A 21,371-nucleotide genomic window follows, 5' to 3' on the forward strand; every position below is an offset into this window, starting at 1 on the left:
TCATCAAACTAGTAATTTTTTCTACATTGCCATTCTTCAGGTAAATATCACAGCACATGTATGTGAAAGATTATATGCTTTCAATATATTAGGACTAGTTGTATGTAGTGTTTACGGAATCAATGGAAGCTATGGCCATTATCTTAAAAATCCAAGATAGAACACATCTAGCTTTTGGCGTCACAGAAGATATTGGCGAAATATGCCCATGATACAGATAGTGGATGCCAGTTGATGCTTTTTTGAAATCTATCTCTTGAGTGCATAATTATTTTGAAAATTGACCTCTATCCTGTTCTCTTAGATTTTCCAGATTAACTATTGAGTAATTGTAGTATTCCACCTCCTCCTTTTATTTTAAAAAGGCTAGCCACTTAAAGAGGGTAAGAGATCGTGCTTGCTAAGAAAAGTGTGGATCAAATTGATAATTGTTTTACTCTTGAAATGCCTCCGAAAAAACTTGTTTCTTTGCTATATCGAGATTCCATGAGGGATTTGGTCCCTCGTTTTGTGTCTTAGTGTTATAGTTGTATGTGCTTAGATTTGTCCCCTAACCCCACCCCCCCTCAAAAAAAAAAAAAAAAGAATTTCAATGTGTTTCACTATATTCAATGATTCTCTCAACTAAAAATAATCAACCGTAAATCAAAAGTCATACCAAAACTCTCTATTATCTCCTCTCCCTCTCACGCACATTAACACATGAAATCCCTTGTATGTGCAGTAACTGTAACATATACTCCCTTGATGCCTTATCATTGTATTGTTCGAAGTTACAAGCAAGCTATCAAAGTTACAGGGATAAACATAAAATATCATTAAATATTTTGACTGTATACTTTATAATTCGCATTAGCTTTTATTTTTGAAAACCAACGATATAAAAGACCAGGTGGTTTGCTAAAAAGAATGGGGTATAGGCAGAGGTGCATAGTTCAACCCACTTAATATTTTAATGCATTTTTTTTTTTAAAAAAAGTTCACATCTCAAAGATCAAAACGATCCTGTATTGACACGGAGTCCCAACTGAAATGCTCAATTAAACTCAAAGGCTTCCTTTGATGATACCATATACAAACTAATTATTTTTTTCACTTAATTTAGAAGGGGGATGTGATGTTCTTACCGTTTGCTTATCAAGTAATTACGACCATGACCTCTACTTCCATGATAGCACTTGACAAGAATTTAAACTATGCCATGTTGAATTGAACCTTTCACAATTCAGGGAGACAAAAGAAGCTTTCCGGCTACTCGGTCAAGGTCATGCATGATCCTTTGCTAAACTTAACAATTCAGAAAAAAAGATAAAAGAAAAAAAGTAGCGAACGCTACAAATTCCCTATTGAATATACATACAAGTTTAACTTCAGTGGAATATGATATATGAACTTATTTAATGTTTGGTAAAGGAAGCTGGCTTCATCTAGATTGCATAGATCCCTCAAAAAGTATTACTCAATGTATTGAAATGAGGTTGATTCACTATTGGAAGTCAGAATACCATCGAAGAAAAATCACTGAGGGCTCATTTATCTACAGAATGCACGAGAAATGATCGAATGGCTGCTTCACGAATATGACCATACATCTAACTGAACAGGGAAATTAATAGACTTCCACGTTCCATTGCTCTGCTTTCTTCAACTGCCTCTTGTACTCAACCCAGTCAATACCTGCACATTATGAGTAGCACAACTCGATTAGCAAAGTTTCTATCCAAATGTCAAGCAGCAGATTGCCAGAGTAGGTACCAGGCAGGGGTTTCAATAAAAAATTAGGCAAAAGCCAAATTGGGAGTCTAATGTGAATAAAGGAAAATGTTTCTTACCATCCCTTGCAGCCAATGAGACCATGATGTCATCAATCCCCTTTTCCATTCCTTTCAACCCACACATATAGACGAAAGTATTGTCTTTCTTGAGCAATTCCCATAACTCTTCTGCATATTGAGCCATTCTGGTCTGGATGTACATCTTCTCCCCTTTCTCATTTGTTTGCTCTCTGCTCACGGCAAAGTCAAGCCTGAAGTTCTCTGGAGCTTTCTCCTTCATCTTCTCAAATTCCTGTCCCACGCAGACAGTATCATATAAGTCAGTGGGAAATGTTATCAATCCCCTCGGTTCCTGAGACCACAAGAGGGAAGGTTTTCATAGCATCACCTCCTTGTAAAGCAGCGAGCTGCTAGTGGGGACCCCCAAAAAGAGCCATGCCAAACCATTGAACTGCAAATACGTGCAAAACTCAGTTAGGATAAAAGAAGTCACTTGTACAATTCACCAATCTAAAGTATTATAGCTATTCTAATTTCTGATCTAGCATTCATTTTGTCTTCTGGTGATCTCATTTGTTCCACCAACTATTGTCTTATAACAGCCGATGAGAAATATCATTTATTGTAATTATAATGAAACTACATAAATAATTCAATAGTGATTCTGCAAAGATGGATCTAATGAATCTCTAGCAGTAGTCTTTGCAAAATCATGTGAAATGACGTTACTGTTGCCTAGTTCTTGTTGCGATACAACTACACAAAATTGCTACACTGTAGTTATAAGAAAGGCGCCTTGTTCAAGAAGGATGCAATTACTCTTTCTTTGGTACACTTACTTTGTAATCATCATGCTTCTCGAAGAACATTTTCCATAAAAATGAGCGGAATGGAGCAATTCCAGTTCCAGTTGCCAACTACAAAGAAAGTATCTCCAGTCAAATCAAAAAAAAAAAAAAAAAACAACGATAACTGCCCAAAGGATCCAAACGTATCCATTTACTGAAATAAATATTAGATTACATACCATTATGATGGTGGCATTAGGATCTTTAGGCATCAGCATTTCTTTCCCTACAGGGCCTGTGATCTTCACTTCAGCTCCAGGCTTCAAATCACCTACTCATAGAGATCTCTTTAAGACCAGACATATAGCTAAAATTCCTTCCAAACTACATAAGAACTAGAACTATTCCATCCTTACACAAGAAATTTGAGCACACCCCTTTGACGAGTTCTCCATTTTCATTTGTGTATACAAGCCGTTTCACACACAGAGAAACCTGCATGAGATCATATCACACAGTAAATTAATGAATTTGAAGCGTCACGCAGGCCATAAATAAAATGTTGGAATGTAAGGTCAGACTGAAATCAGAACCACAACAACAACAGTGTGAAGGAATAACACGATTAGCCCAAGGCGAAATTCAAAACTCACAGTTTTGGAGTCACCAAAGTCACCGAGGGCACTGCTGGCAATGGAATACAGTCTGAGCTTGTGAGGCTTGCCATTCTTGTCAATCCCATCCGGTATCACTCCGATTGACTGTCCTTCTCTGTAGGGAACCTCTCCTGGGACATAATTACACACGGACAACATGAGCATGAGCTCGGTAGATTAATAATAGGAATGAGGAAGGTAAAGAGCAGAACCCTCGGTGCTGAAAACCATGTGCCACGTCTCTCCAGGAGCATCATCCCCAGTGATCTTAGTGTTGAGCAAGCATCTCCCCGTGTAAGGATTCTTGGGTTTGAACTTGTTCACCACCACTCCTTCTTCCTGTTTCTTGGATTCCTTCTCTACCTTAGCAGCAGGCGCCTCTGTCTCGGTGGTGGTCACTTGGGCTCTGATAGAAACTACCCTCCCGCTGCTATACCCATCCCTGTATTGGAATGCAACCTGAGAGACCACAAAGCACATCATTAGATTCATAATTCATCCCATAATTAAGGGGAAAACATACATGATGCTAAAATTAGACTATCACAGTAACATATGATATACCCTCTTGAATACTAGTTTGTCAGGGGAAACGATGGAGGTTCTGGTCGAGAGAGAGGCGGACTTGGAGGAAGGAAAGGAGAGCGAAGCAGTTACTCCAGAAGCCATGTTTTAGAAAGAAAAAAAACGATAGATGAAGGAGATGATATTTTGCTGAGTTGGTGAAATATGTAAAAAGAGGGAGAAGCGAAGGAAGGGAGTATGTTTTGTCTGGATGCAGATGCGATCAGAGGATTATAAGATTGGGTGGATGAGATTTGGAAGGGAATGCAGTGGTTGATGTGAGGATAAGGTGTTGAGCGATGTATGACTCTCAGCTCTTCCAGGACACCTCCCTGTTTATTTTTCTTTTTTTCTTTTTCAGAAAATGTATATTTTGGGGTTTATTATTAGATTTTAAGGATTCTCTTTGCTGTAGTATAGTAGTTCTCTGTGGCATTGGGGTATTGAGGATGTATGTAATCCTCAAATCGTAAATATCATTGACTTCAACGGGAGTGAGAGACGGCCATTTTGTCGAGAGATTCTCTTGTCAATAGGTGCCACTACATTCGCAATTCAACTTGTCTCTTCATCTATTCCATCCCAATCCCACGCTCGGGCAATACATAGGGATTAAAGAAAGCTACCCCACTCTTCATTTCTGCCAGAACTAGTGATTTTTTCTGGAAACAAAACAAATTATACATTTTCAAGACGTTTTGCTTATATCTGAAATTTCCAACATCATTTCGTTGAAAGATCAATTTTTTTTTCTTCGCGGGATTATGTGAAAACAAATAATATTATAAAAGATTAAAAGGGGAATAACTGCTCTTTTTTTTCTTTGTTGGGTACAAAGAGAGGGCTAGGCCCGGAAAACACAGTGGGAAAAGAACTTTGATAATTCATGGCAATTAGTTATGAACCTTCTGTGGCGCTGAAGAATGAGCTGTACAAACGATGACCAGGAGTGAAGCCCAGTCCAAAATAAAAAAAAAAATGGGCTCAGAACTTCAACACTACATGGGAGGCCCTGTCGCAGAAAGAGAATGCTAAGTGCTAACCGTAAACCGTTCACCAAAAACATAGAGAACGAGTCGGAAAATATGCCCACATGGCTTCACACAGAATTACTTCTAATATGAAAATACAATTGCATAATAAATAAAAAAAACAAAGAAAAGGGAAGAGAGAGGATGATCCTAAAACGGTGAGGTTCATGTAGCAAGCTCAGACGAGGTTGAACAAATTGAGGCTTCGAAGTTTGAACAACGAGAGGGAGTTACAGCCGCTGTCTGGGAGATTCTACAATTGCCCAGTTGCCATTCACGGTCATATCTTTGCCACAAAAAGAGGCCCAGCTTAACATCATGCTTCATGCTTGTTCTTCCACCTTCTCTTCCCATCCCACTCTCCTAAACTATATAACTCGGAGTGGATAGGATGTTGATTTTCTGTCAGAATGTCTTTCTATTGTTCCGTTCCTTCCTAATCAACAAGGTTAGACTGCCTCCAATGTCATGCCAGTTTCTGCTCCCTTGACTCCTTTAAGTACAGGATTTAGGTTGGTAGTGCTTTTCACGGTGGTCACTTGAGGCAGTTTCTGTTCCCTTCATTATTTATCCCTTGTCAATAACATAACTCCCATCTACTTCCGTTGCATGTCCCGGTGGACCAAACCATGTAAATGACACTCAGTTGCAACTTCGAGCATCTGCCTTACCACCACTGCCGCATCTTTTTCCGTATATCGGCTGTCCTTCCTGATTAAAACAAAGCAAGAAGCGGTGAATTTTAATACCAAATATTTCCACTTGATACAGAAATCTAACTGAACAAGTCATCTAATAAATCTGTTCTCAAAAAATAAGTCCCTCTCTCAAAATATCAAAGAAAAAAAATAGCAGTCAACTGTTGGTCAAAATCAGATGAAGTGTAATAAAACAACATGATAAAGAAGCTCAAAAATAAAAACTTGTAAAAAAATAAAATGACAACTTACTCCATAATCTTTATGCATATGAATCGTCCTCAAAAGCATTATAGAGCTAAACCACATTCCTGTAGCCTGTGAGATCTTTCAAAATCTCTACTTTTCGCTTAACATCCTCAACAGCAATCCAAAGAGTCATCTGCCACATATTTTAGGATTAGATAGAGACATGCCAATGACAACTATGACTAATTACTGACATATTAAAGTTTCAAATCCAAATTACAAACATTGCTTTCAGAGCCAATGGTAGCTTCTGCAAAACTTGTAGGGATATATAATACTCGGCTATGCTTTCAAGTTCACTCACACTCAAACAAGTACATGAGGAATGGCTTGGCAGATACGCAACAAAATTAACAATACAACCATGCTAGACAAACACTACTTTCTTGATAGGAGTGAAAATAAGCCAAGTCCTTATCAGGGATTTATATTTTGGTTTACTTTAGGCCTAACCCAACCTATTTACTAAACTAGTATTTAGCCTCGTGCAATTACATCAACTACATATTATTATTACATGATAACAATATTGCTTGTTCAAATAACATCTCAAGTGTTCATTACATCAAAACAAAACAAAATATAATATATTATAATGAGCATGATTATTATCCAAATACATGATTAGAGGAAAAGGATGAAATGAGGAAGTACTATCCAAAGAAGGATAACTTGAAAAGACGTGACAAACTTTGTAGAATAGAGAAAAATATTGCAAAGAAATTTAAATTGACTCACAATTCATAAGTTTAATAAATAACATAACATTTATTTTCTATATCAATTATGGGCATGACAGGTATGGCGCTTCCAAATTATAAAAGATCTCTCGATAAACAACAGCTAGCATTTACTCCTCCTTTGTGATACACAAGAAGCATATGCTTATATTCAATCATCGGAATTTTACAAATAAATATTACAAAAAGGTAAAAATAACTTTTTATTAAAAAATAGATTATCAATAAAAATGATATTACAAAAAAATAACACTAAATTAACTTATCTAATCACCGAACCTTGTTTAATAACAACTTAACTTGTCCAATTACACAATATTGCTCCAGGAAAGCCGAAATTATGACTACTTATATTAAATGAAATGAGTAACCATGCAAAAAACTATAAGAATTGCTTTGATGTGGCAATTGGCGTATACATTTTGCTCATATAAAAATCAAAAGTAAAAAAAGATTGTCATAGATGTAAAAAGTTCACATGAATTTCCAAAAAACAAAAACAAAACTATTTTTATTTAAATACATTAAACTTAACATCACGACTGACAAAATATTTTGAGCAAAAAATTAAGTCCCCTAAGCTCCGTGTATCTTCCAGGGTTTACTCTCTTGTGTGATACTTATATCTTGCTTGATAAAAAGAGATGCCATTTATTCTCATGCAAACTTTTTTTAATGTAATACTTTGGTCATGTTTGGTAGCATTGAATTAGCAAGGTGAAAATAGAATTAAAGATGAAATCCTAATTTAAGTATGATTGGTATGCAAGAGTTGTAATTTTTAAGAATACTAATTCTACTAAAAATGTTAGAATTCAATTCCATCATATTGACTATGGAATTGCTTCAATTCTCTTAAATTCAATTTGTAGACTTCACTATCCTCATTTTTTTTGTCTATTTATAACAAGATAAATCTTTTTAATTTAAAAAAAGGACAATTTAGTCTTTTCCTATTTTAAATACATATAAATTAATATTATATTAAAATTCCATCTTCATACCAAACACACTTTTAAAACTTAATTCTATTCCGATTCTGATTCCAATTCCAATTCCAATTTTAATTCCATTAAAAACTCTTTCATCATACCAACACTTATTAGGTATAATATTTAATATTAAGTATGATGTACATAACTTAAAATTGTTTGAATATTTAATTGAAAATAATAATTTACACAAAATCCAACAAATTAAATTTTTTAGAACTATTAATTAAGATGGCCTTTGAATGGCCAAAACCTAAACACACTACCTTTAATAAACTCAACTATACCTTATGACACTATTTTGCAAAGCCTAGCTTAGCCCTCATGGCCTCAATCCATTCTTTTAAATTTAAAAATATAAAAAAATTTATAATCCTAAAGAAAATTACACATAAGATTATAATTTAGAAAAATAAATCTAATAAATTCACATCACAACAAATATTTAAAACTTAAACATCTAAGTCAAATATCAAATAATATCAAAATTAACACCAATAAAAATTAAACTTTACTAACATCATTAAAAGAGAAATAAATCTAAAATATTTATAATCTACATCTACTATACTTCCCCCTCTTTTAAATTTTAGTAAAAAGGAAGGTTTCATTATTATAAGAAAACTATATAAGAGAACACAATTGGGAATTTAGATCAAAGCTTTAAAGCTAGAAAAAGATCTAAGTGTATGATTAACAATAGCCATAACTTGAAAATTTGAAATAAGATGCCGTTAGCAGAGGATTCATCATAGAAAATGCATCTTCCTCCCTCCCCATAACTTCCAGGACGCTATGCTTACCCCAATCTTCCATGAGGTGTCAAGATGAAGCTTTTATGAGCATAGAGTAAGCCAAGTAATGATATCAATCCCATACAAATTAGTGCACATGCTAGTAGGGAGTTTTTTCCTCTAAACACTCGCTGCAAATTGGCATTCTTTAAGTATGTGATCTATGCTCACAACCGAAGCATGACAAAGTGAGCACCATTGGCCAAGTGTCATTTTCCTTGGAGCTCTCTCAGCATTAGTCTGTAGGCGTCCTTTAACCATGAGCCAGATGAATGTTTTGACCCTTTATGCCAGTAACTTCCATATTTTAGACCATATGACATGTGTTACTTCAAGCTGCCTCTTGCAAAGCTGTATCATAGGATTTGACAATAACCATTAGAAAGTGTTCAAAAGAAAACGTTGCTTCACAAAATATTAATTCTGAAGGGAAACTAAGGAAACAGCCTTTTTTATTTTTTGCCCAATGACAGATATAGAGGGTGATTATACAGATAATTTCCACACTGAAGGAATAATAATCAGATGCAATAATCAACAACCATGTACTCAAGAAACAATACCGTTCATCCTTAAAGGAAAACTGAGCAAGCTCATGGCAGAATCCAAGAGAGAAATCAGTTTTCTTGCAAGAATTATTGAATTATAAATTAAAGAAAAAGAGACTCTAAAGCATTCTTTAAATAAATTAATGGAATTAACTAAAACTTTTTTTAGCAGTATGACCACCTGCCTAACTATTTACATCCATGAGTACAAAGAAACTACTCTTTTTGAAAAGAAACCATGAAAACTAAAGCCCAAGCATGGCATCCATTGTCATGACAGTCTGTAAAACACATTAAAAAGCAACAGTAGTATATAAAAAGGCAACGCATAAACATCTCTAATGCCTGAGCAAGACCCAAAAAGGAAAGTGCGGTTTATGTTATGCCAAAGCACAGGCCATGCTAAGAAGCCCTCACATAGAATTGAACTCCAATAAGTGATTCAAACTTCATAGTTTAGGGTCCAAAGTTCAGACCAACATCTCAACTTTGGTACTTTGGAGTTTGTACTACAGATCCCCTTGATGAGATAGAAGCAAAAGTTGCTATGTTGTCAACATATTCACATGCATTAGGTTTTTTGCACATTCGATTGAGAAAAGATGAGTTTATAACAGATAAATTTTTAGGAGTAGCACTCTTATAGAAAAAATCTTTCAAGTGCAACACTTACAGGCAAGGACTAATGTAATACATAACAGAGCTAGTATTCAACTTCAGCCCCTTCCTCTTCATGAAAATTTCCATGAAGATAGGTCTTACAGCTTCAACAACAACACCCATTTGGTTAATTACTCCAACCCAGTTTATATTTATCTCCCCAAAGGATGCCACTAAAACACCATAAACTAATCACTGACATGATTGCAAGCATCATGTAGCTCATTACCTCAAGTTCTGCACCTACCCCAAGCACAAAAACAACTATAGGCACTGTCATGATAGTGAGAGATGGTGATTGGACAATGACTTTCCACACTGAATGAATAATGATCAGATGCAATAATCAACAACCTTGTGCTCTACAAAAAATACCTATCATCCTTACAGGGAAATTGAGCAAGCTCAAGACAGAATCCAAGAAACAGAGTAGCAAACACTATTCACTAATTAAGGCTAATAGCAAGTTTAAGACTAGTCATTAATATGTTTTAGCATAAAACAACATTTTCCTTAGAAGACCGTGTGATTTTGAGGATTTCCAACAATCAAAGCAACTTTCTTCATGAGGATGGCCACCATCAGCTCTCAAGTCATCAAAAATAAAAATTAAACATGAAGCATAGAAATTGCATCAAGAAAAGATACTTTTAGAAATACCACACACATATTTAGTAGGGATGTTGTATTTTAAATTCAAACTCCGCCTATGTTTATAGCCGGTCCCAAGCCCGGGTAAAGGAGGAGGGTTGTGTTAGGCTATCAACAGCCAATGTAAAAATTTGTTGAATTTATCATGAACATGGACAATAGACGTTATAATGTTAATGCTAGGTCGTTGCCCGTAAGTAACGCGCTGCATGGCTCGAGTACAGTGATAAGTGAGTTAGAGCCGCTACATTGGCGCCCGGATGTAGTGTTAAATGAGCAAAGGCTACCGCATCATTCTGGACGCACGCGGCTAAAGAAGTTAGTCCATAAGAGCAAAATTAGATTTAGTACTTGGAATGTTGGGACATTAAATTGTAAATCTGTAGAAGTTGTAGGGGTTATGATTCAAAGGAAAATCAATATCCTTTGCTTGCAAGAAACAAAATGGTGTGGAGAAGAAGCTAAGGATATTCAAGGTTTCAAACTTTAGTATACAGGAAAAGTAAGGGCACGCAATGGAGTAGGCATCATTATAGATAAGGAGTGAAAGAAGAATGTTGTAGAAGTTAGCAGAATTGGAGACAGAATTATTTCTTTAAAAATGATAATTGGACGTGAGACTGTTAATATTGTTAGCGCTTATGCGCCGCAAGTCGGGACAGAAGCCAGTCTTAAGGAATTATTTTGGGAAGATCTGGAGGGGTTGATTCGACACATACCACAAAGTGAAAAGATTTTTATTGGAGGAGACTTTAATGAGCATGTCGGGAGAGAAGTTGGTCAGTATGCGAGGGTGCATGGTGGTTTTAGTTTTGGAGAGCTAAACAATGAAGGACAAACTCTTCTTGATTTCTCATTGGCGTATGATTTTAAGATTGCCAACACTTGTTTCAAGAAGAGAGATGAGCATCTCATCACTTACAAAAGTAGAGCCTCAAGGTCACAGATTGATTTTCTTTTGGTTAGGAACACAGATAGAAAACTTTGTAAAAATTGTAAGGTGATCCCCGGAGATGTTGTAACGACACAACATAGGGTCCTAATCCTTGATGTGTGTATTATGAGTAAAACCCAAAAACGTCGACAAGTAGTAACACCAAGGATTAGGTGGTGGCAATTAAAAGGTGAGAAGCAAGATATTTTCAAGCGAAATCTTTTGGATAAAGGAATTAGGGATTCTCAGGGAAGTGCTAACATCATATGGGAGGATATGGCTAAAAAGATACGGAAGGTTGCAAAAGTAGTTTTGAGAGAATCGAAAGGTTCTGGTCCGAGAGATAAGGAGTCTTGATGGTGGAATAATAGTGTACAGGATAAAATCAAGTATAAGAAGAACTGTTTTAAAGCCATACATTTGTGTAACAATGAGGAAAATTGGGAGAGGTATCGTATGGCTAAGAAGGAAACTAAGAGAGCTGTGGGTGAAGCTCGTTCTAAAGCTTTTGAAGAATTGTATAAGAACCTTGAGACGAAGGAAGGAGAGCAAAATATTTATAAGATTGCCAAGAGTAGGAAAAGAAAATCAAGAGATCTAGAACAAGTAAGATGTATTAAGGATGAAGAGGGAAGAATTTTAGTTACAGATGATGAAATTAAAAACAGATGAGAGACTTATTTTTCTAAACTTTTCAATGATGGAGAGAATTCATCTAGTAACTTAGAGGATTTAGTAACTGGTGAAGGAGAACAAAATTTGTCTTTTTATCGAATAATACGTGATAAGGAGGTAAAGGAAGCTCTTAAGAAAATGACAAATGGTAGAGCCAACGGACCTGATTGTATATCTATCGAAGCGTGAAAATGTTTAGGTGAAGAAGGGGTAAGATGGTTAACTAAATTATTTAATGTGATTTTACGGTCCAAGAAAATGCCTGATGAGTGGAGGAGAAGTACATTAATTCCTATTTACAAAAATAAAGGAGATATTCAGAATTGTACTAACTATAGAGGGATTAAACTCATGAGCCACACAATGAAATTGTGGGAGAAAGTAATTGAGCACAGGTTGAGATTGGAGACAAGTATTTCTGAGAATCAATTTGGTTTTATGCCAGGTAGATCAACTACAGAAGCGATTTATCTATTAAGGGGATTAATGGAAAAGTATCGTTGTAAAGATAAAGATCTACACATGATTTTTATTGATTTAGAAAAAGCTTATGACCGTATACCAAGAGAAGTGCTTTGGAAAGCGTTGGAAAAAAAGGGAGTACGGATTGCTTATATTAAAGCCATACAAGATATGTATGAGGGGGTAAAAACTAGTATAAGAACGCTTAGTGGTCAAACAAAGGATTTTCCTATAAAGATTGGACTACATCAGGGATCATCTCTGAGTCCTTATTTGTTCAACTTAATTTTAAATGTTTTGACGGAACCTATTCAAGAGGAAATCCCGAAATGTATGCTCTTCGCGGATGATATAGTTCTTATAGCTGAGACAAGAGAAGAGGTTAACTGCAAACTTGAGTTATGGAGGAGGACATTGGAGTCGAAAGGTTTTCGTCTTAGTAAAAGTAAGACGGAATATTTATATTGTAAATTTGGTAAAGGACTATTCGAAAATAATTTGGAAGTGAAATTGGGAGATCAAATTATACCTCAAATGAAAAAGTTTAGATATTTGGGAGCCATTATTCAAAATGATGGCAAAATCAATGGAGATATTTCACATAGAATTCAAGCTGGGTGATTTAATTGGAGAAAAGCTAAAGGAGTTATTTGTGACCGTAAGGTGCCTAATAAACTTAAAGGAAAGTTTTATCGCACTGCTATCAGACAGGCAATGTTATATAGTAGTGAATGCTGGGCTTTAACGGGACAGCAAGAGCATAAAGTTGGAGTAGCAGAGATGAGAATGTTACGATGGATGTGCGGACATACACGTAAAGATAAAATTCGAAATGAGCACATACGCGAAAAAGTGAGGGTGGCACCTATTGAGGAAAAAATGGTAGAAAATCGGTTGAAATGGTTTGGGCATGTACAAAGAAGACCAAGGGAGGCACCAGTGAGAAGAGTGGAACATATAACTTTGAGTCCGATTAAGAGAGGTAGAGGAAGGCCTAAGAGAACACTCTTGGAAGTTGTTGAACGTGATCTCTTAATTAATAATATTCCTAAAAGCTTAATAAATGATAGAGCACAATGGCGTCTTGCAATCCATGTAGCCGACCCCACCTAGTGGGATAAAGGCTTGTTGTTGTTGTTGTTGTTGTATTTTAAATTCACTTCCTTTTGTTGTTCACTTATGATGCATTGAAAAGGCATATGCTTAAGGCAGATCATAAATTGAAAGTTTGGTTCATAGAATGGGGAGAGAAAATGGCAGGTGGGAAAGAATAAGCAGTTTTTTACTGCTTTATGATTGATTGACAGGGCAAATTGGCACATTAAGATACATAGCCTAGAACTCGTGTGTGTGTGTGTGTGTGTGTGTGTCAATGCATGCGAAAGTAATTTCAAAGGATATAGCTCTATTATTCAGTTTCATCATAAGCTTTGCGAGTTACGAATGTACTATTAATTAATATATCATGATAGAGCAAGAAAAATGGAAAGAACAACAGTGATGAATACCTTTTATGGGAACCTGATTTCTCCAAAGTCTCCTGCTCTGAGAGATAGATATTCATCTTTCCCTTCTTATTTGAGGCCCAACGAGGTAATTGATTGCCAACGACATCTCACCAGTGGTCTTGGTAGATGTAGAGCTCTGGATCATTGTGGGATAAAGCAGCTAAGCAAAGAAAACCCAATAATAGAGGTCTTAGATAAAGTAGTTAAGCAATGAAAATATAATCTGGCGCTTCTATGATCTCAATAGTAACTACTATTATTTCAGAAGTTAATCTTAGATGAAGCAGTTAAGCATATTGAACAAAGAGAGAATGGAATTTTTGCTTTCTCAGGAAACAAAATGAAAACTATAATGAGAATCAAGAACCATAGAGATAAACCTGATATCCGCACCAGCTTCATATAAACGACTAAACATTCTGGAGAACCCACAATTAGCAGCAAAGGGGGAAGATCTTAAGAGAGACAACATCTCGTTGGGGAGTCCAACCATGATTTGAATCCCAATTCCCCTGAGAGCCTTGAGAACATCATGCTCCGCTTCAAACAACTTCTCCAACCTGATGATTCAACCATTTCTCAAAGAAAAAGAGTCAAAATCGCAACAAAAAAGATGAATAGAAGAAAAGAAAAAAGAAACCCACCAAGGTTCACGAATTAATCCATCTCTTATGAGCTTCGATGTTTTTACTGCCTTTTATTCACCTGAAGCTCCATCTACTCACTAAAAGATGGTCGACAAACATGAAAAATGGAGGGTGCGACGGCCTCCCCATCTAGATCCAAACGGAGGAAGCGGTAAGGAGAGACACAAAGAGCAATGCAAATAAATCCGAAAACACCCAAAGCGTGAACTCGTCGCTCTGCGGCAGCCACCGTGAGAACTCATATTCCCAAGCCCTGTCCCTTGGTAACCCACAGACGCGAGAGTTGAACGGAGAAAGGGTGGGATGCTAAAGCGGATCTCGAACCAGAAAAGAAAGGAGGTGGAAGGAAGAGAGAAAAGGGAAAAGAAGAAAGAACAGGGGCAGTAGTTGCAGAGAGCCAGAGAGTGATCAGCTTTTTTTCCCTTGAAATTAGAGACTTTGGAGGGAGTTTTGAAACTTGAAAAAAAAAAAAAAAAAGCGGGAACTTTTTCTTAGGCCATATATGCAGCAGATCAAAAATTTAAATCACACGCAGCTTTGGATAAAATCCAGTCAAATGAGCATGCACGGAGCCCCACTCATTAGCTATCGAATCAAGTGAAGATGGCACTGTTCATGTGAAACAGTGTTTTGTGAGAAGAGCTATGATGATTGATGAAGCCGTGTAACTCATTGGCTTAAGTAGTTTTGTTTTTTTATGTTACGATAGACTTAGGTTAAATTCATACTTTTAATTAGATCTATTTAACTAAATTGATTAAATCTATTTTTTCAAGGTCTTGTTTATAAGTCCAACAAGTCGACATATTTATACACACACATTATATAATACTCCGTTCATTAAAAAATATAAAGTATTTTTAACTAAATTTTACTTCCCAATAAAATAATTATCTACTTTTAAAATAATCTTATATTTTTATATTTATCCTTATTGAACACCCTATAATAAATATAAAGTCACTATCAATAGGGACATTTTTGAAAAAAAGTCAATGATTATATCTCAAAAGATCAAAAATATCTTATATTTTTTAACATCCAACTCCTTAAAAAATGTCTTATATGTTTGAACAAAAGGAGTATACCATACACACATCAATTTCACTATTTAATGTTTAATCAATCTATTATTTTTTATTTCTAATTATATATTAATTTTAATGTTATTACTTTATTATTGTATTGTATTATAGTTGGTAAATCCTTTTAATTATTATACATTATAACCAATAAATTAAGTTATATATTATATATTAATAGTTTTAAAGTATATTTGAGATGTTTAAAATTAAAATGTAAGTCTATTTAAAAGACTTACTTTTAAACTTTTAAATTAAGCTAGACTTTAGATAGGTTTAGGCTTAAAATCTCAGGTTAGATTTAACCCTCAAACTTATTACACAAATTCAAACCTATTTAATTAAAATCCAACTCGACTTAATCTATTTCTGTTCCTAGTTCCTGGTAAGAAAATTTACTAAATTCATTATTCATCAACCTCATGCAGATCCTCAAGAAGTTTGAAAAACGTTTGAAACTTTGGTTAGGGATGACCATAATCCAGAACCAAGCCTCCGGTCAACAAAACTTGTACCTTCATTCTGAACACACTCGTCTCTGGCGCAGCGCAGAATAACATTCAAGAGTTCAGGAACCAAAAGTTGAGACACCAGAGCCGTCAACTCATGGTTCACCCTTGGGAAATGTCTTCTACACTCGAGATAAAAGTGGGGTCTTTGATGAGCAGGACAGTTGGGGTCTACAGTCTGTCGCAGGGCCAATTCCTCATTACCTTCAAAAAGAGCTTTCAGGTTCAACACTTCTTATGCTCAAAACTACAGTATTCTATTCCAGGCGAATTCTAAAATCAAGAGTACCAATGGAGCAATCAGTAATAATGCTTCATCGTGCTGATAACCAATTCGAAATAAACTAACCGTTGTTGGTTACATGTTGCTAGTCATCATTCATCAATGGTAACAAATCCCTTGAGTTTTTGACCTATAAAATCCCCTTTAGTCGCATGTTATCACAACAAAGTGCTATGTCTAATAGGTGCTATCGTTTTGTTTTAGCTAGAAATTATCACCTGATGTCAAGGTCATTGTCATTATAATAACAAATAGTTACCAGGTGGTAACCAAAACAAAAATGGTTACTGATTACACTGAACTACTCAAGTCTTCAAGGAGCGGAACAAATAATAAATTACGACATGTTGTTATGACAGTTGAAAATACACACGAAGAATTGAAGAATGCATTTGACTGTATATACACCCCCGAGAATGATGGAAAAGAAACGAATGAATGAAAACCTCTACACGGCCAACAACAAACTCTTGTATTGATGAAATCAATGGAATCCTCTTGAACCTCTAGACTGGTAAAGCTCCAACCTACTCCTGGCTTCTTGCAACAACGCCTCGATTGTTTCCTCCTGCGTCATGGAGGATTGCTTGGATGCCCATTCCAGCACCGTGAGCACCTCAGCCTTGGCGAGTTCTTCACTGTCTGGGACATGCAGTGCTATGTAGCAGAGCAAAACTAGTGCTGAAATCTGAACGATCTGTTCTCCAAAATACACAAGCTGTACCAAATGTTTTGCCCCACCAGCACTTATTATCGCCTTGGAGTGATCCAGGTGAAGGTAGTTCTCCGAGCAGGCAAATTTGGTGAGGGCTATACATGCCTCTCTTGATACCTCTGCTTCTCTTTCATCCAAGAGTCGCACTAAGGGAGCAATCATCCCTGTCTCCGTTGCTCTAAATGTCCTCGCTAAATTCCCAACAGCCTTCATGCAAGGAATCAACAGGTCTGAATCTGCCTTCTCTATGACCTTAAGCACTTGATCAACCACTGCTTTGCATGCAGGAGAGTTAGGCTTGAACGCAGATCTTCTCAGATCCGCATCTTCCTCTGCCATTGCAGTGATCTCCATCACCGCCATAGCAGAATTGAACTGCACATCTTGACGTCCTTTCTCAAGGAGAACTGCAAAGCACAGGAGAGCCCTTGATTCTGTGATGCTACGACAAATGGGTGAGTTACCCTTGGCTAGGTGCCACAGCGCTCTCGCCGCCATTGCTTTCATATTGGCCTTAGTCTCAGGGTTCTCCAGTTCCCTTCCCTTCATGTTAATACCCGAATGTGAGTAGCTAGGCTGGTGATGCGGTTGATGAGTTTGTTTCCCGTTACTCAGACCATTGCTCTTGGGTTGATTGGTTTGGGAGTTCTGATTCTGAATTCCTTCATCAGACTTGGAAGTAGCATTCATTGCCATGGTACTTGTGATCACTCGATGCAGCTCAGAAGCTGTTCCATTACCCAATGGATGTAATGGATGCAGCATCCGACTCTTAACCTGATTCTCGTCTTCCTCGTTGGACTTTTTGGTATTGGTGTTATTAGAGTTAGAATTACTACTTGCCATCACAACGGCGTGGATTGACGTAGGTTTGATGCGATCAATGGCATACTTACTGTGTTCTTGAACGGTTTCAAATGCAAGATGGCTGACGAGTAATCGGATTATATTGTGCTGAGCAAAGAGATCTTGGCATTTGGGATAATTCGCCGCCAGCTCCGACACAGCCCAGGCCACCACAGCTTGCACTTTCATGGGACCATCTTTAAGGATTTTGGCAAACACAGAGCATATTCCGGCGTGGAGCAGGTGCTCGACGCTCTCGGGGTCACGACCCAGAAGGCCCATTGCTCTCGCAGCATTCTCTTGACCTTCTATCTTACCCTCTTTGAGCAATTTCAGCAGCGGTCCAACCCCACCTTCCTCGATTATCAACTTCCCGTATCGATCGTTGTCCCGAGCAAGTGACACCAGCGAAGCCGCCGCATCAGATCGCTCCTCCAGAGAACCCGTGTAAAGAGTCGCCACCTGCTCCCATATGAGATACAGATTCGGTTCGTTTGCCGCGATCGGAGGAAGACCCAGATACTCGTCACCGCGATCCCCCGCCGGAGCGGACACGCGAAGGAGCCAGGACACGTCTCCGATTGAGTTCTCGAGCTGGGTAGACATCTTACGAAAGGCGGCGGCGGGTATGATGCTGAACACGCGCTTCACTAGGCCATTAGCGCGGCATTTAAGAATCAAGGAGTGGGCTTTGGTGAGGACCTGTTCAGTTTCATCGATGATCCGCCTCGTAGGACGTTCGTAGAGATCGGAGCTGGCTCTCGCGGCCTGCCGGAGAAGCCCCGCGAGTCTCTCGGATTTGTATTTGAGCTCCGCGCATTCGTGCCTGAAGGAAGCGCTCGCCTCATCGGCTGCTTTGATTACTTGGTCGGCTAGCTGGATTGGTTTTGCCAAGATTTGCTTCAGAGAGTCCGCCATGGCAGCAAACAGGGCCCCGAGTTCTGGGTTTTGATTGAGAGAACGATGGGATATAAAAAAGGAACGGAAGGAGAAGGGTGGGTGTTTCTAGGCCTTCAAATTTGGCGGTGATGAAGGGAGATGATGGGCGCGGTGTTGTCTGTGAAAAGAGAAGATTGGGAGAATGAGATGATGGAGGGGATGGTGGGGCTGGAGCGTCCGAGCACTAAGTTGCAACTGCAGAACGAGTCTGTCACGGCGGACGGAATTTACAAGGTCAAACGCGCTTCCTTCGTCGTCTAATAACCTAGACCCAACTTGCCGTGGTTGAAATTTTGACGACTTTGAAAGTAGTTGAATCGTACAACGCATGTTTATTTGCGTAAAAATGCGAATACTCGATTCTCCATTGCTTTTCACTTTCTGCTTTTGCTCCCCCTTCTATTCGTCAAAAGATTTCAATGGATGCTCGTTTCCACCACTACCAGTGTGTACTTTTAATTTACATGTGTATAGTATAAATTAAGACTCCATTTGGTATAAAATACAAATAAGAATGAGAATGGGGGAAAACGAATGATATGATAATTCATAACAATGCTTTCCTGCAAAGATGCCTTTTTAGCCTTCAATGTATGTTAACGTTTCTCTACCTCCACTGGTCTCAATATGAAGTCATGAACAATTCTAGTGAGGCTGATTAATTAGGCCAGAGGGCAATACTAGAAATTGTTCAAAATTATATCTCTGCACAGTAATGATAATACTTGACAGGTATCCCTTTAAGTAATAGTGGATGCAGATAGAAAGCAATCAAAAAGAAAACATTAAGTATTGAAATCTTAATGGTTACATTTTAAAATACATAAAAAAAAAATGATACACGCCCTGCTTGATTTTATTTATAAGACAAAAAGAAAAAATTAATTTTAATCCAATCTATAAGTTACTTAATTATTTTTTATGTTTATATTTTATATCTTTATCTTGCTGTCCTTGTTAAATTTTGAGAAACATTATTAAAAATATTACTTCATTTTGTCCTTATTAAGGGTTAGAGGTAGAAACTTAATAATAGATTAAATGAGATTTAAGTTTTTTGATAAAAATATATTGAAAATCACTTATAAATAGGATTAAAGAACAACTCTCTCTCTCCCCCCCTGCCTTATCATCCATTTTAGAATGTATTTCAATGTGCTTTTGGTAAAACAAAATAATAATAATATGGATTGGATTGTTAAAAAATATTTCAAAATATTAAAGGCAAAAGACTACCTATTGAAAAATTATTTTAAGAAAAAAATGAAGGAAAAAAAAAAAGAAGCGCTAAAAGTGGATGGGTGTAATATTCTCACTCCACTAAATCCAATTAACTAATAAAACTCATGACAATCAAAGGATTAACTCAAAGAGTTATTATCAAGGTTTAGTTTAAAAGTAAGGGATCTCAAGTTTTCTAAATAACAATGAATTTAAATTAATCAAAATCTTTTATATCAAAGTAAAAATAAAATTTGAAAGCATGAGATGCCTCAAAGGAGTGAAAGAAGTCAAAAATGGTTGAAAAACAAAACATATGCTGTGATACAGGGCAATGCGCTGCAACTCGTACACACTGCGCTGCGGTGTGTTGCTCTCTGTGCCACATGTGATGGCTCAAGCGCCATACGCTGCAGCATGTTGCACGAAAATTCAACAGATTTTACTATCATTTAACAGTAGAATCGGGGGACTTCTGATATGCCTTGATTTTCCGTCGACATTCGAATGACGTGATCTAGGTGTCTATGAAAAGCTCTTTACATGAACTAACTAATGGCATGGATTTCACTTTCAAAACTAGTCACACTAGAAAGTTGGACACCTAAACATATTTTAACCATTTCACAACTTTTACACAAAAATGGGTGTCCAAAACCCTCAACATATATCAAAAACCTTTCTTAACACCTGAACTATATTCATTAGACTCAAGACTACCAGTATAACATGTACAAGTACTAAAATCTCAATATAACAAAAACTCACTCCTCAACATCTTTTCACAAAAAATAGAGGGGGAGGTAAATTGGCATTACATTTTGCCCAAATCAATCAAAACGTGTTCAAATCATCATTTCTATACTTGCACTAATATTTTGGCCTTATAAACATATATATCTCAATATACACAAATATTCAGGGTTCAAAATACAAATCTAACATTTGCAATAACAAAATAGTATAAGTGTAATGGCATACATCCTAAAATTGACATTTATTTATTATTACACAAAATAAATCTAAGCCTGAGGCATACAGTAGAAATGTGATAATTCCTAACCTCTTGAGCCTTATTCCTCTCTACAAAAGAGCTAGAGCTTGAAAAGTATTAAATAAAAGGAATGAGTCTAGCCACTCAGTAACCAAGGTAGAACATATCATATGTAATTATATATCAATCATAAACTAGGCATATGCATAAGAAATCAAGTAAGTAAAATATGCTCACACATATCATAACTTGTCATTTATCATTTATCATTTAATAATTTCTTTATCTCACATATACTAGGTATATTGTCATCATATTCTCATATATGAGATCATGACCCATTTTTCACACGACTTATCATAACTTAACATGTGTGACATGTCATATATGTACTTTAGCAATGATCAACC

General features: G+C 36.7%; 2 protein-coding genes and 1 long non-coding RNA gene across 3 annotated transcripts; all 3 read right to left on the bottom strand.

The window, feature by feature from the left end:
* Positions 1-1,184: 1,184 nt before the first annotated feature.
* Positions 1,185-3,985, bottom strand: LOC129284544 (ferredoxin--NADP reductase, leaf isozyme 1, chloroplastic). Its single transcript, XM_054920060.1, has 9 exons — positions 3,784-3,985; positions 3,432-3,678; positions 3,217-3,350; positions 2,980-3,058; positions 2,803-2,894; positions 2,615-2,692; positions 2,164-2,226; positions 1,833-2,067; positions 1,185-1,677 (listed from the first exon to the last, which is right to left on the bottom strand). Exons 1-9 carry the CDS (start codon positions 3,886-3,888, stop codon positions 1,610-1,612), a joined length of 1,101 nt encoding a protein of 366 aa, XP_054776035.1. The 5' UTR covers positions 3,889-3,985; the 3' UTR covers positions 1,185-1,609.
* A 4,157-nt stretch (positions 3,986-8,142) lies between these two features.
* On the bottom strand, positions 8,143-15,079 carry LOC129284323 (uncharacterized). Its single transcript, XR_008586843.1, has 4 exons — positions 14,370-15,079; positions 14,106-14,285; positions 13,726-13,885; positions 8,143-8,638 (listed from the first exon to the last, which is right to left on the bottom strand). It is a non-coding gene; the product is annotated as an uncharacterized LOC129284323 (long non-coding RNA).
* Positions 15,080-16,465: 1,386 nt separating this feature from the next.
* Positions 16,466-19,127, bottom strand: LOC129284621 (uncharacterized). Its single transcript, XM_054920146.1, has one exon. It carries the CDS (start codon positions 18,723-18,725, stop codon positions 16,731-16,733), a length of 1,995 nt encoding a protein of 664 aa, XP_054776121.1. The 5' UTR covers positions 18,726-19,127; the 3' UTR covers positions 16,466-16,730.
* Between the last annotated feature and the right edge of the window lie 2,244 nt (positions 19,128-21,371).

Source organism: Prosopis cineraria, unplaced genomic scaffold (genome assembly GCF_029017545.1).
Source record: "Prosopis cineraria cultivar Desert tree isolate PC_DT_omini unplaced genomic scaffold, ASM2901754v1 PC10, whole genome shotgun sequence".
Lineage (NCBI taxonomy): Eukaryota > Viridiplantae > Streptophyta > Magnoliopsida > Fabales > Fabaceae > Prosopis > Prosopis cineraria.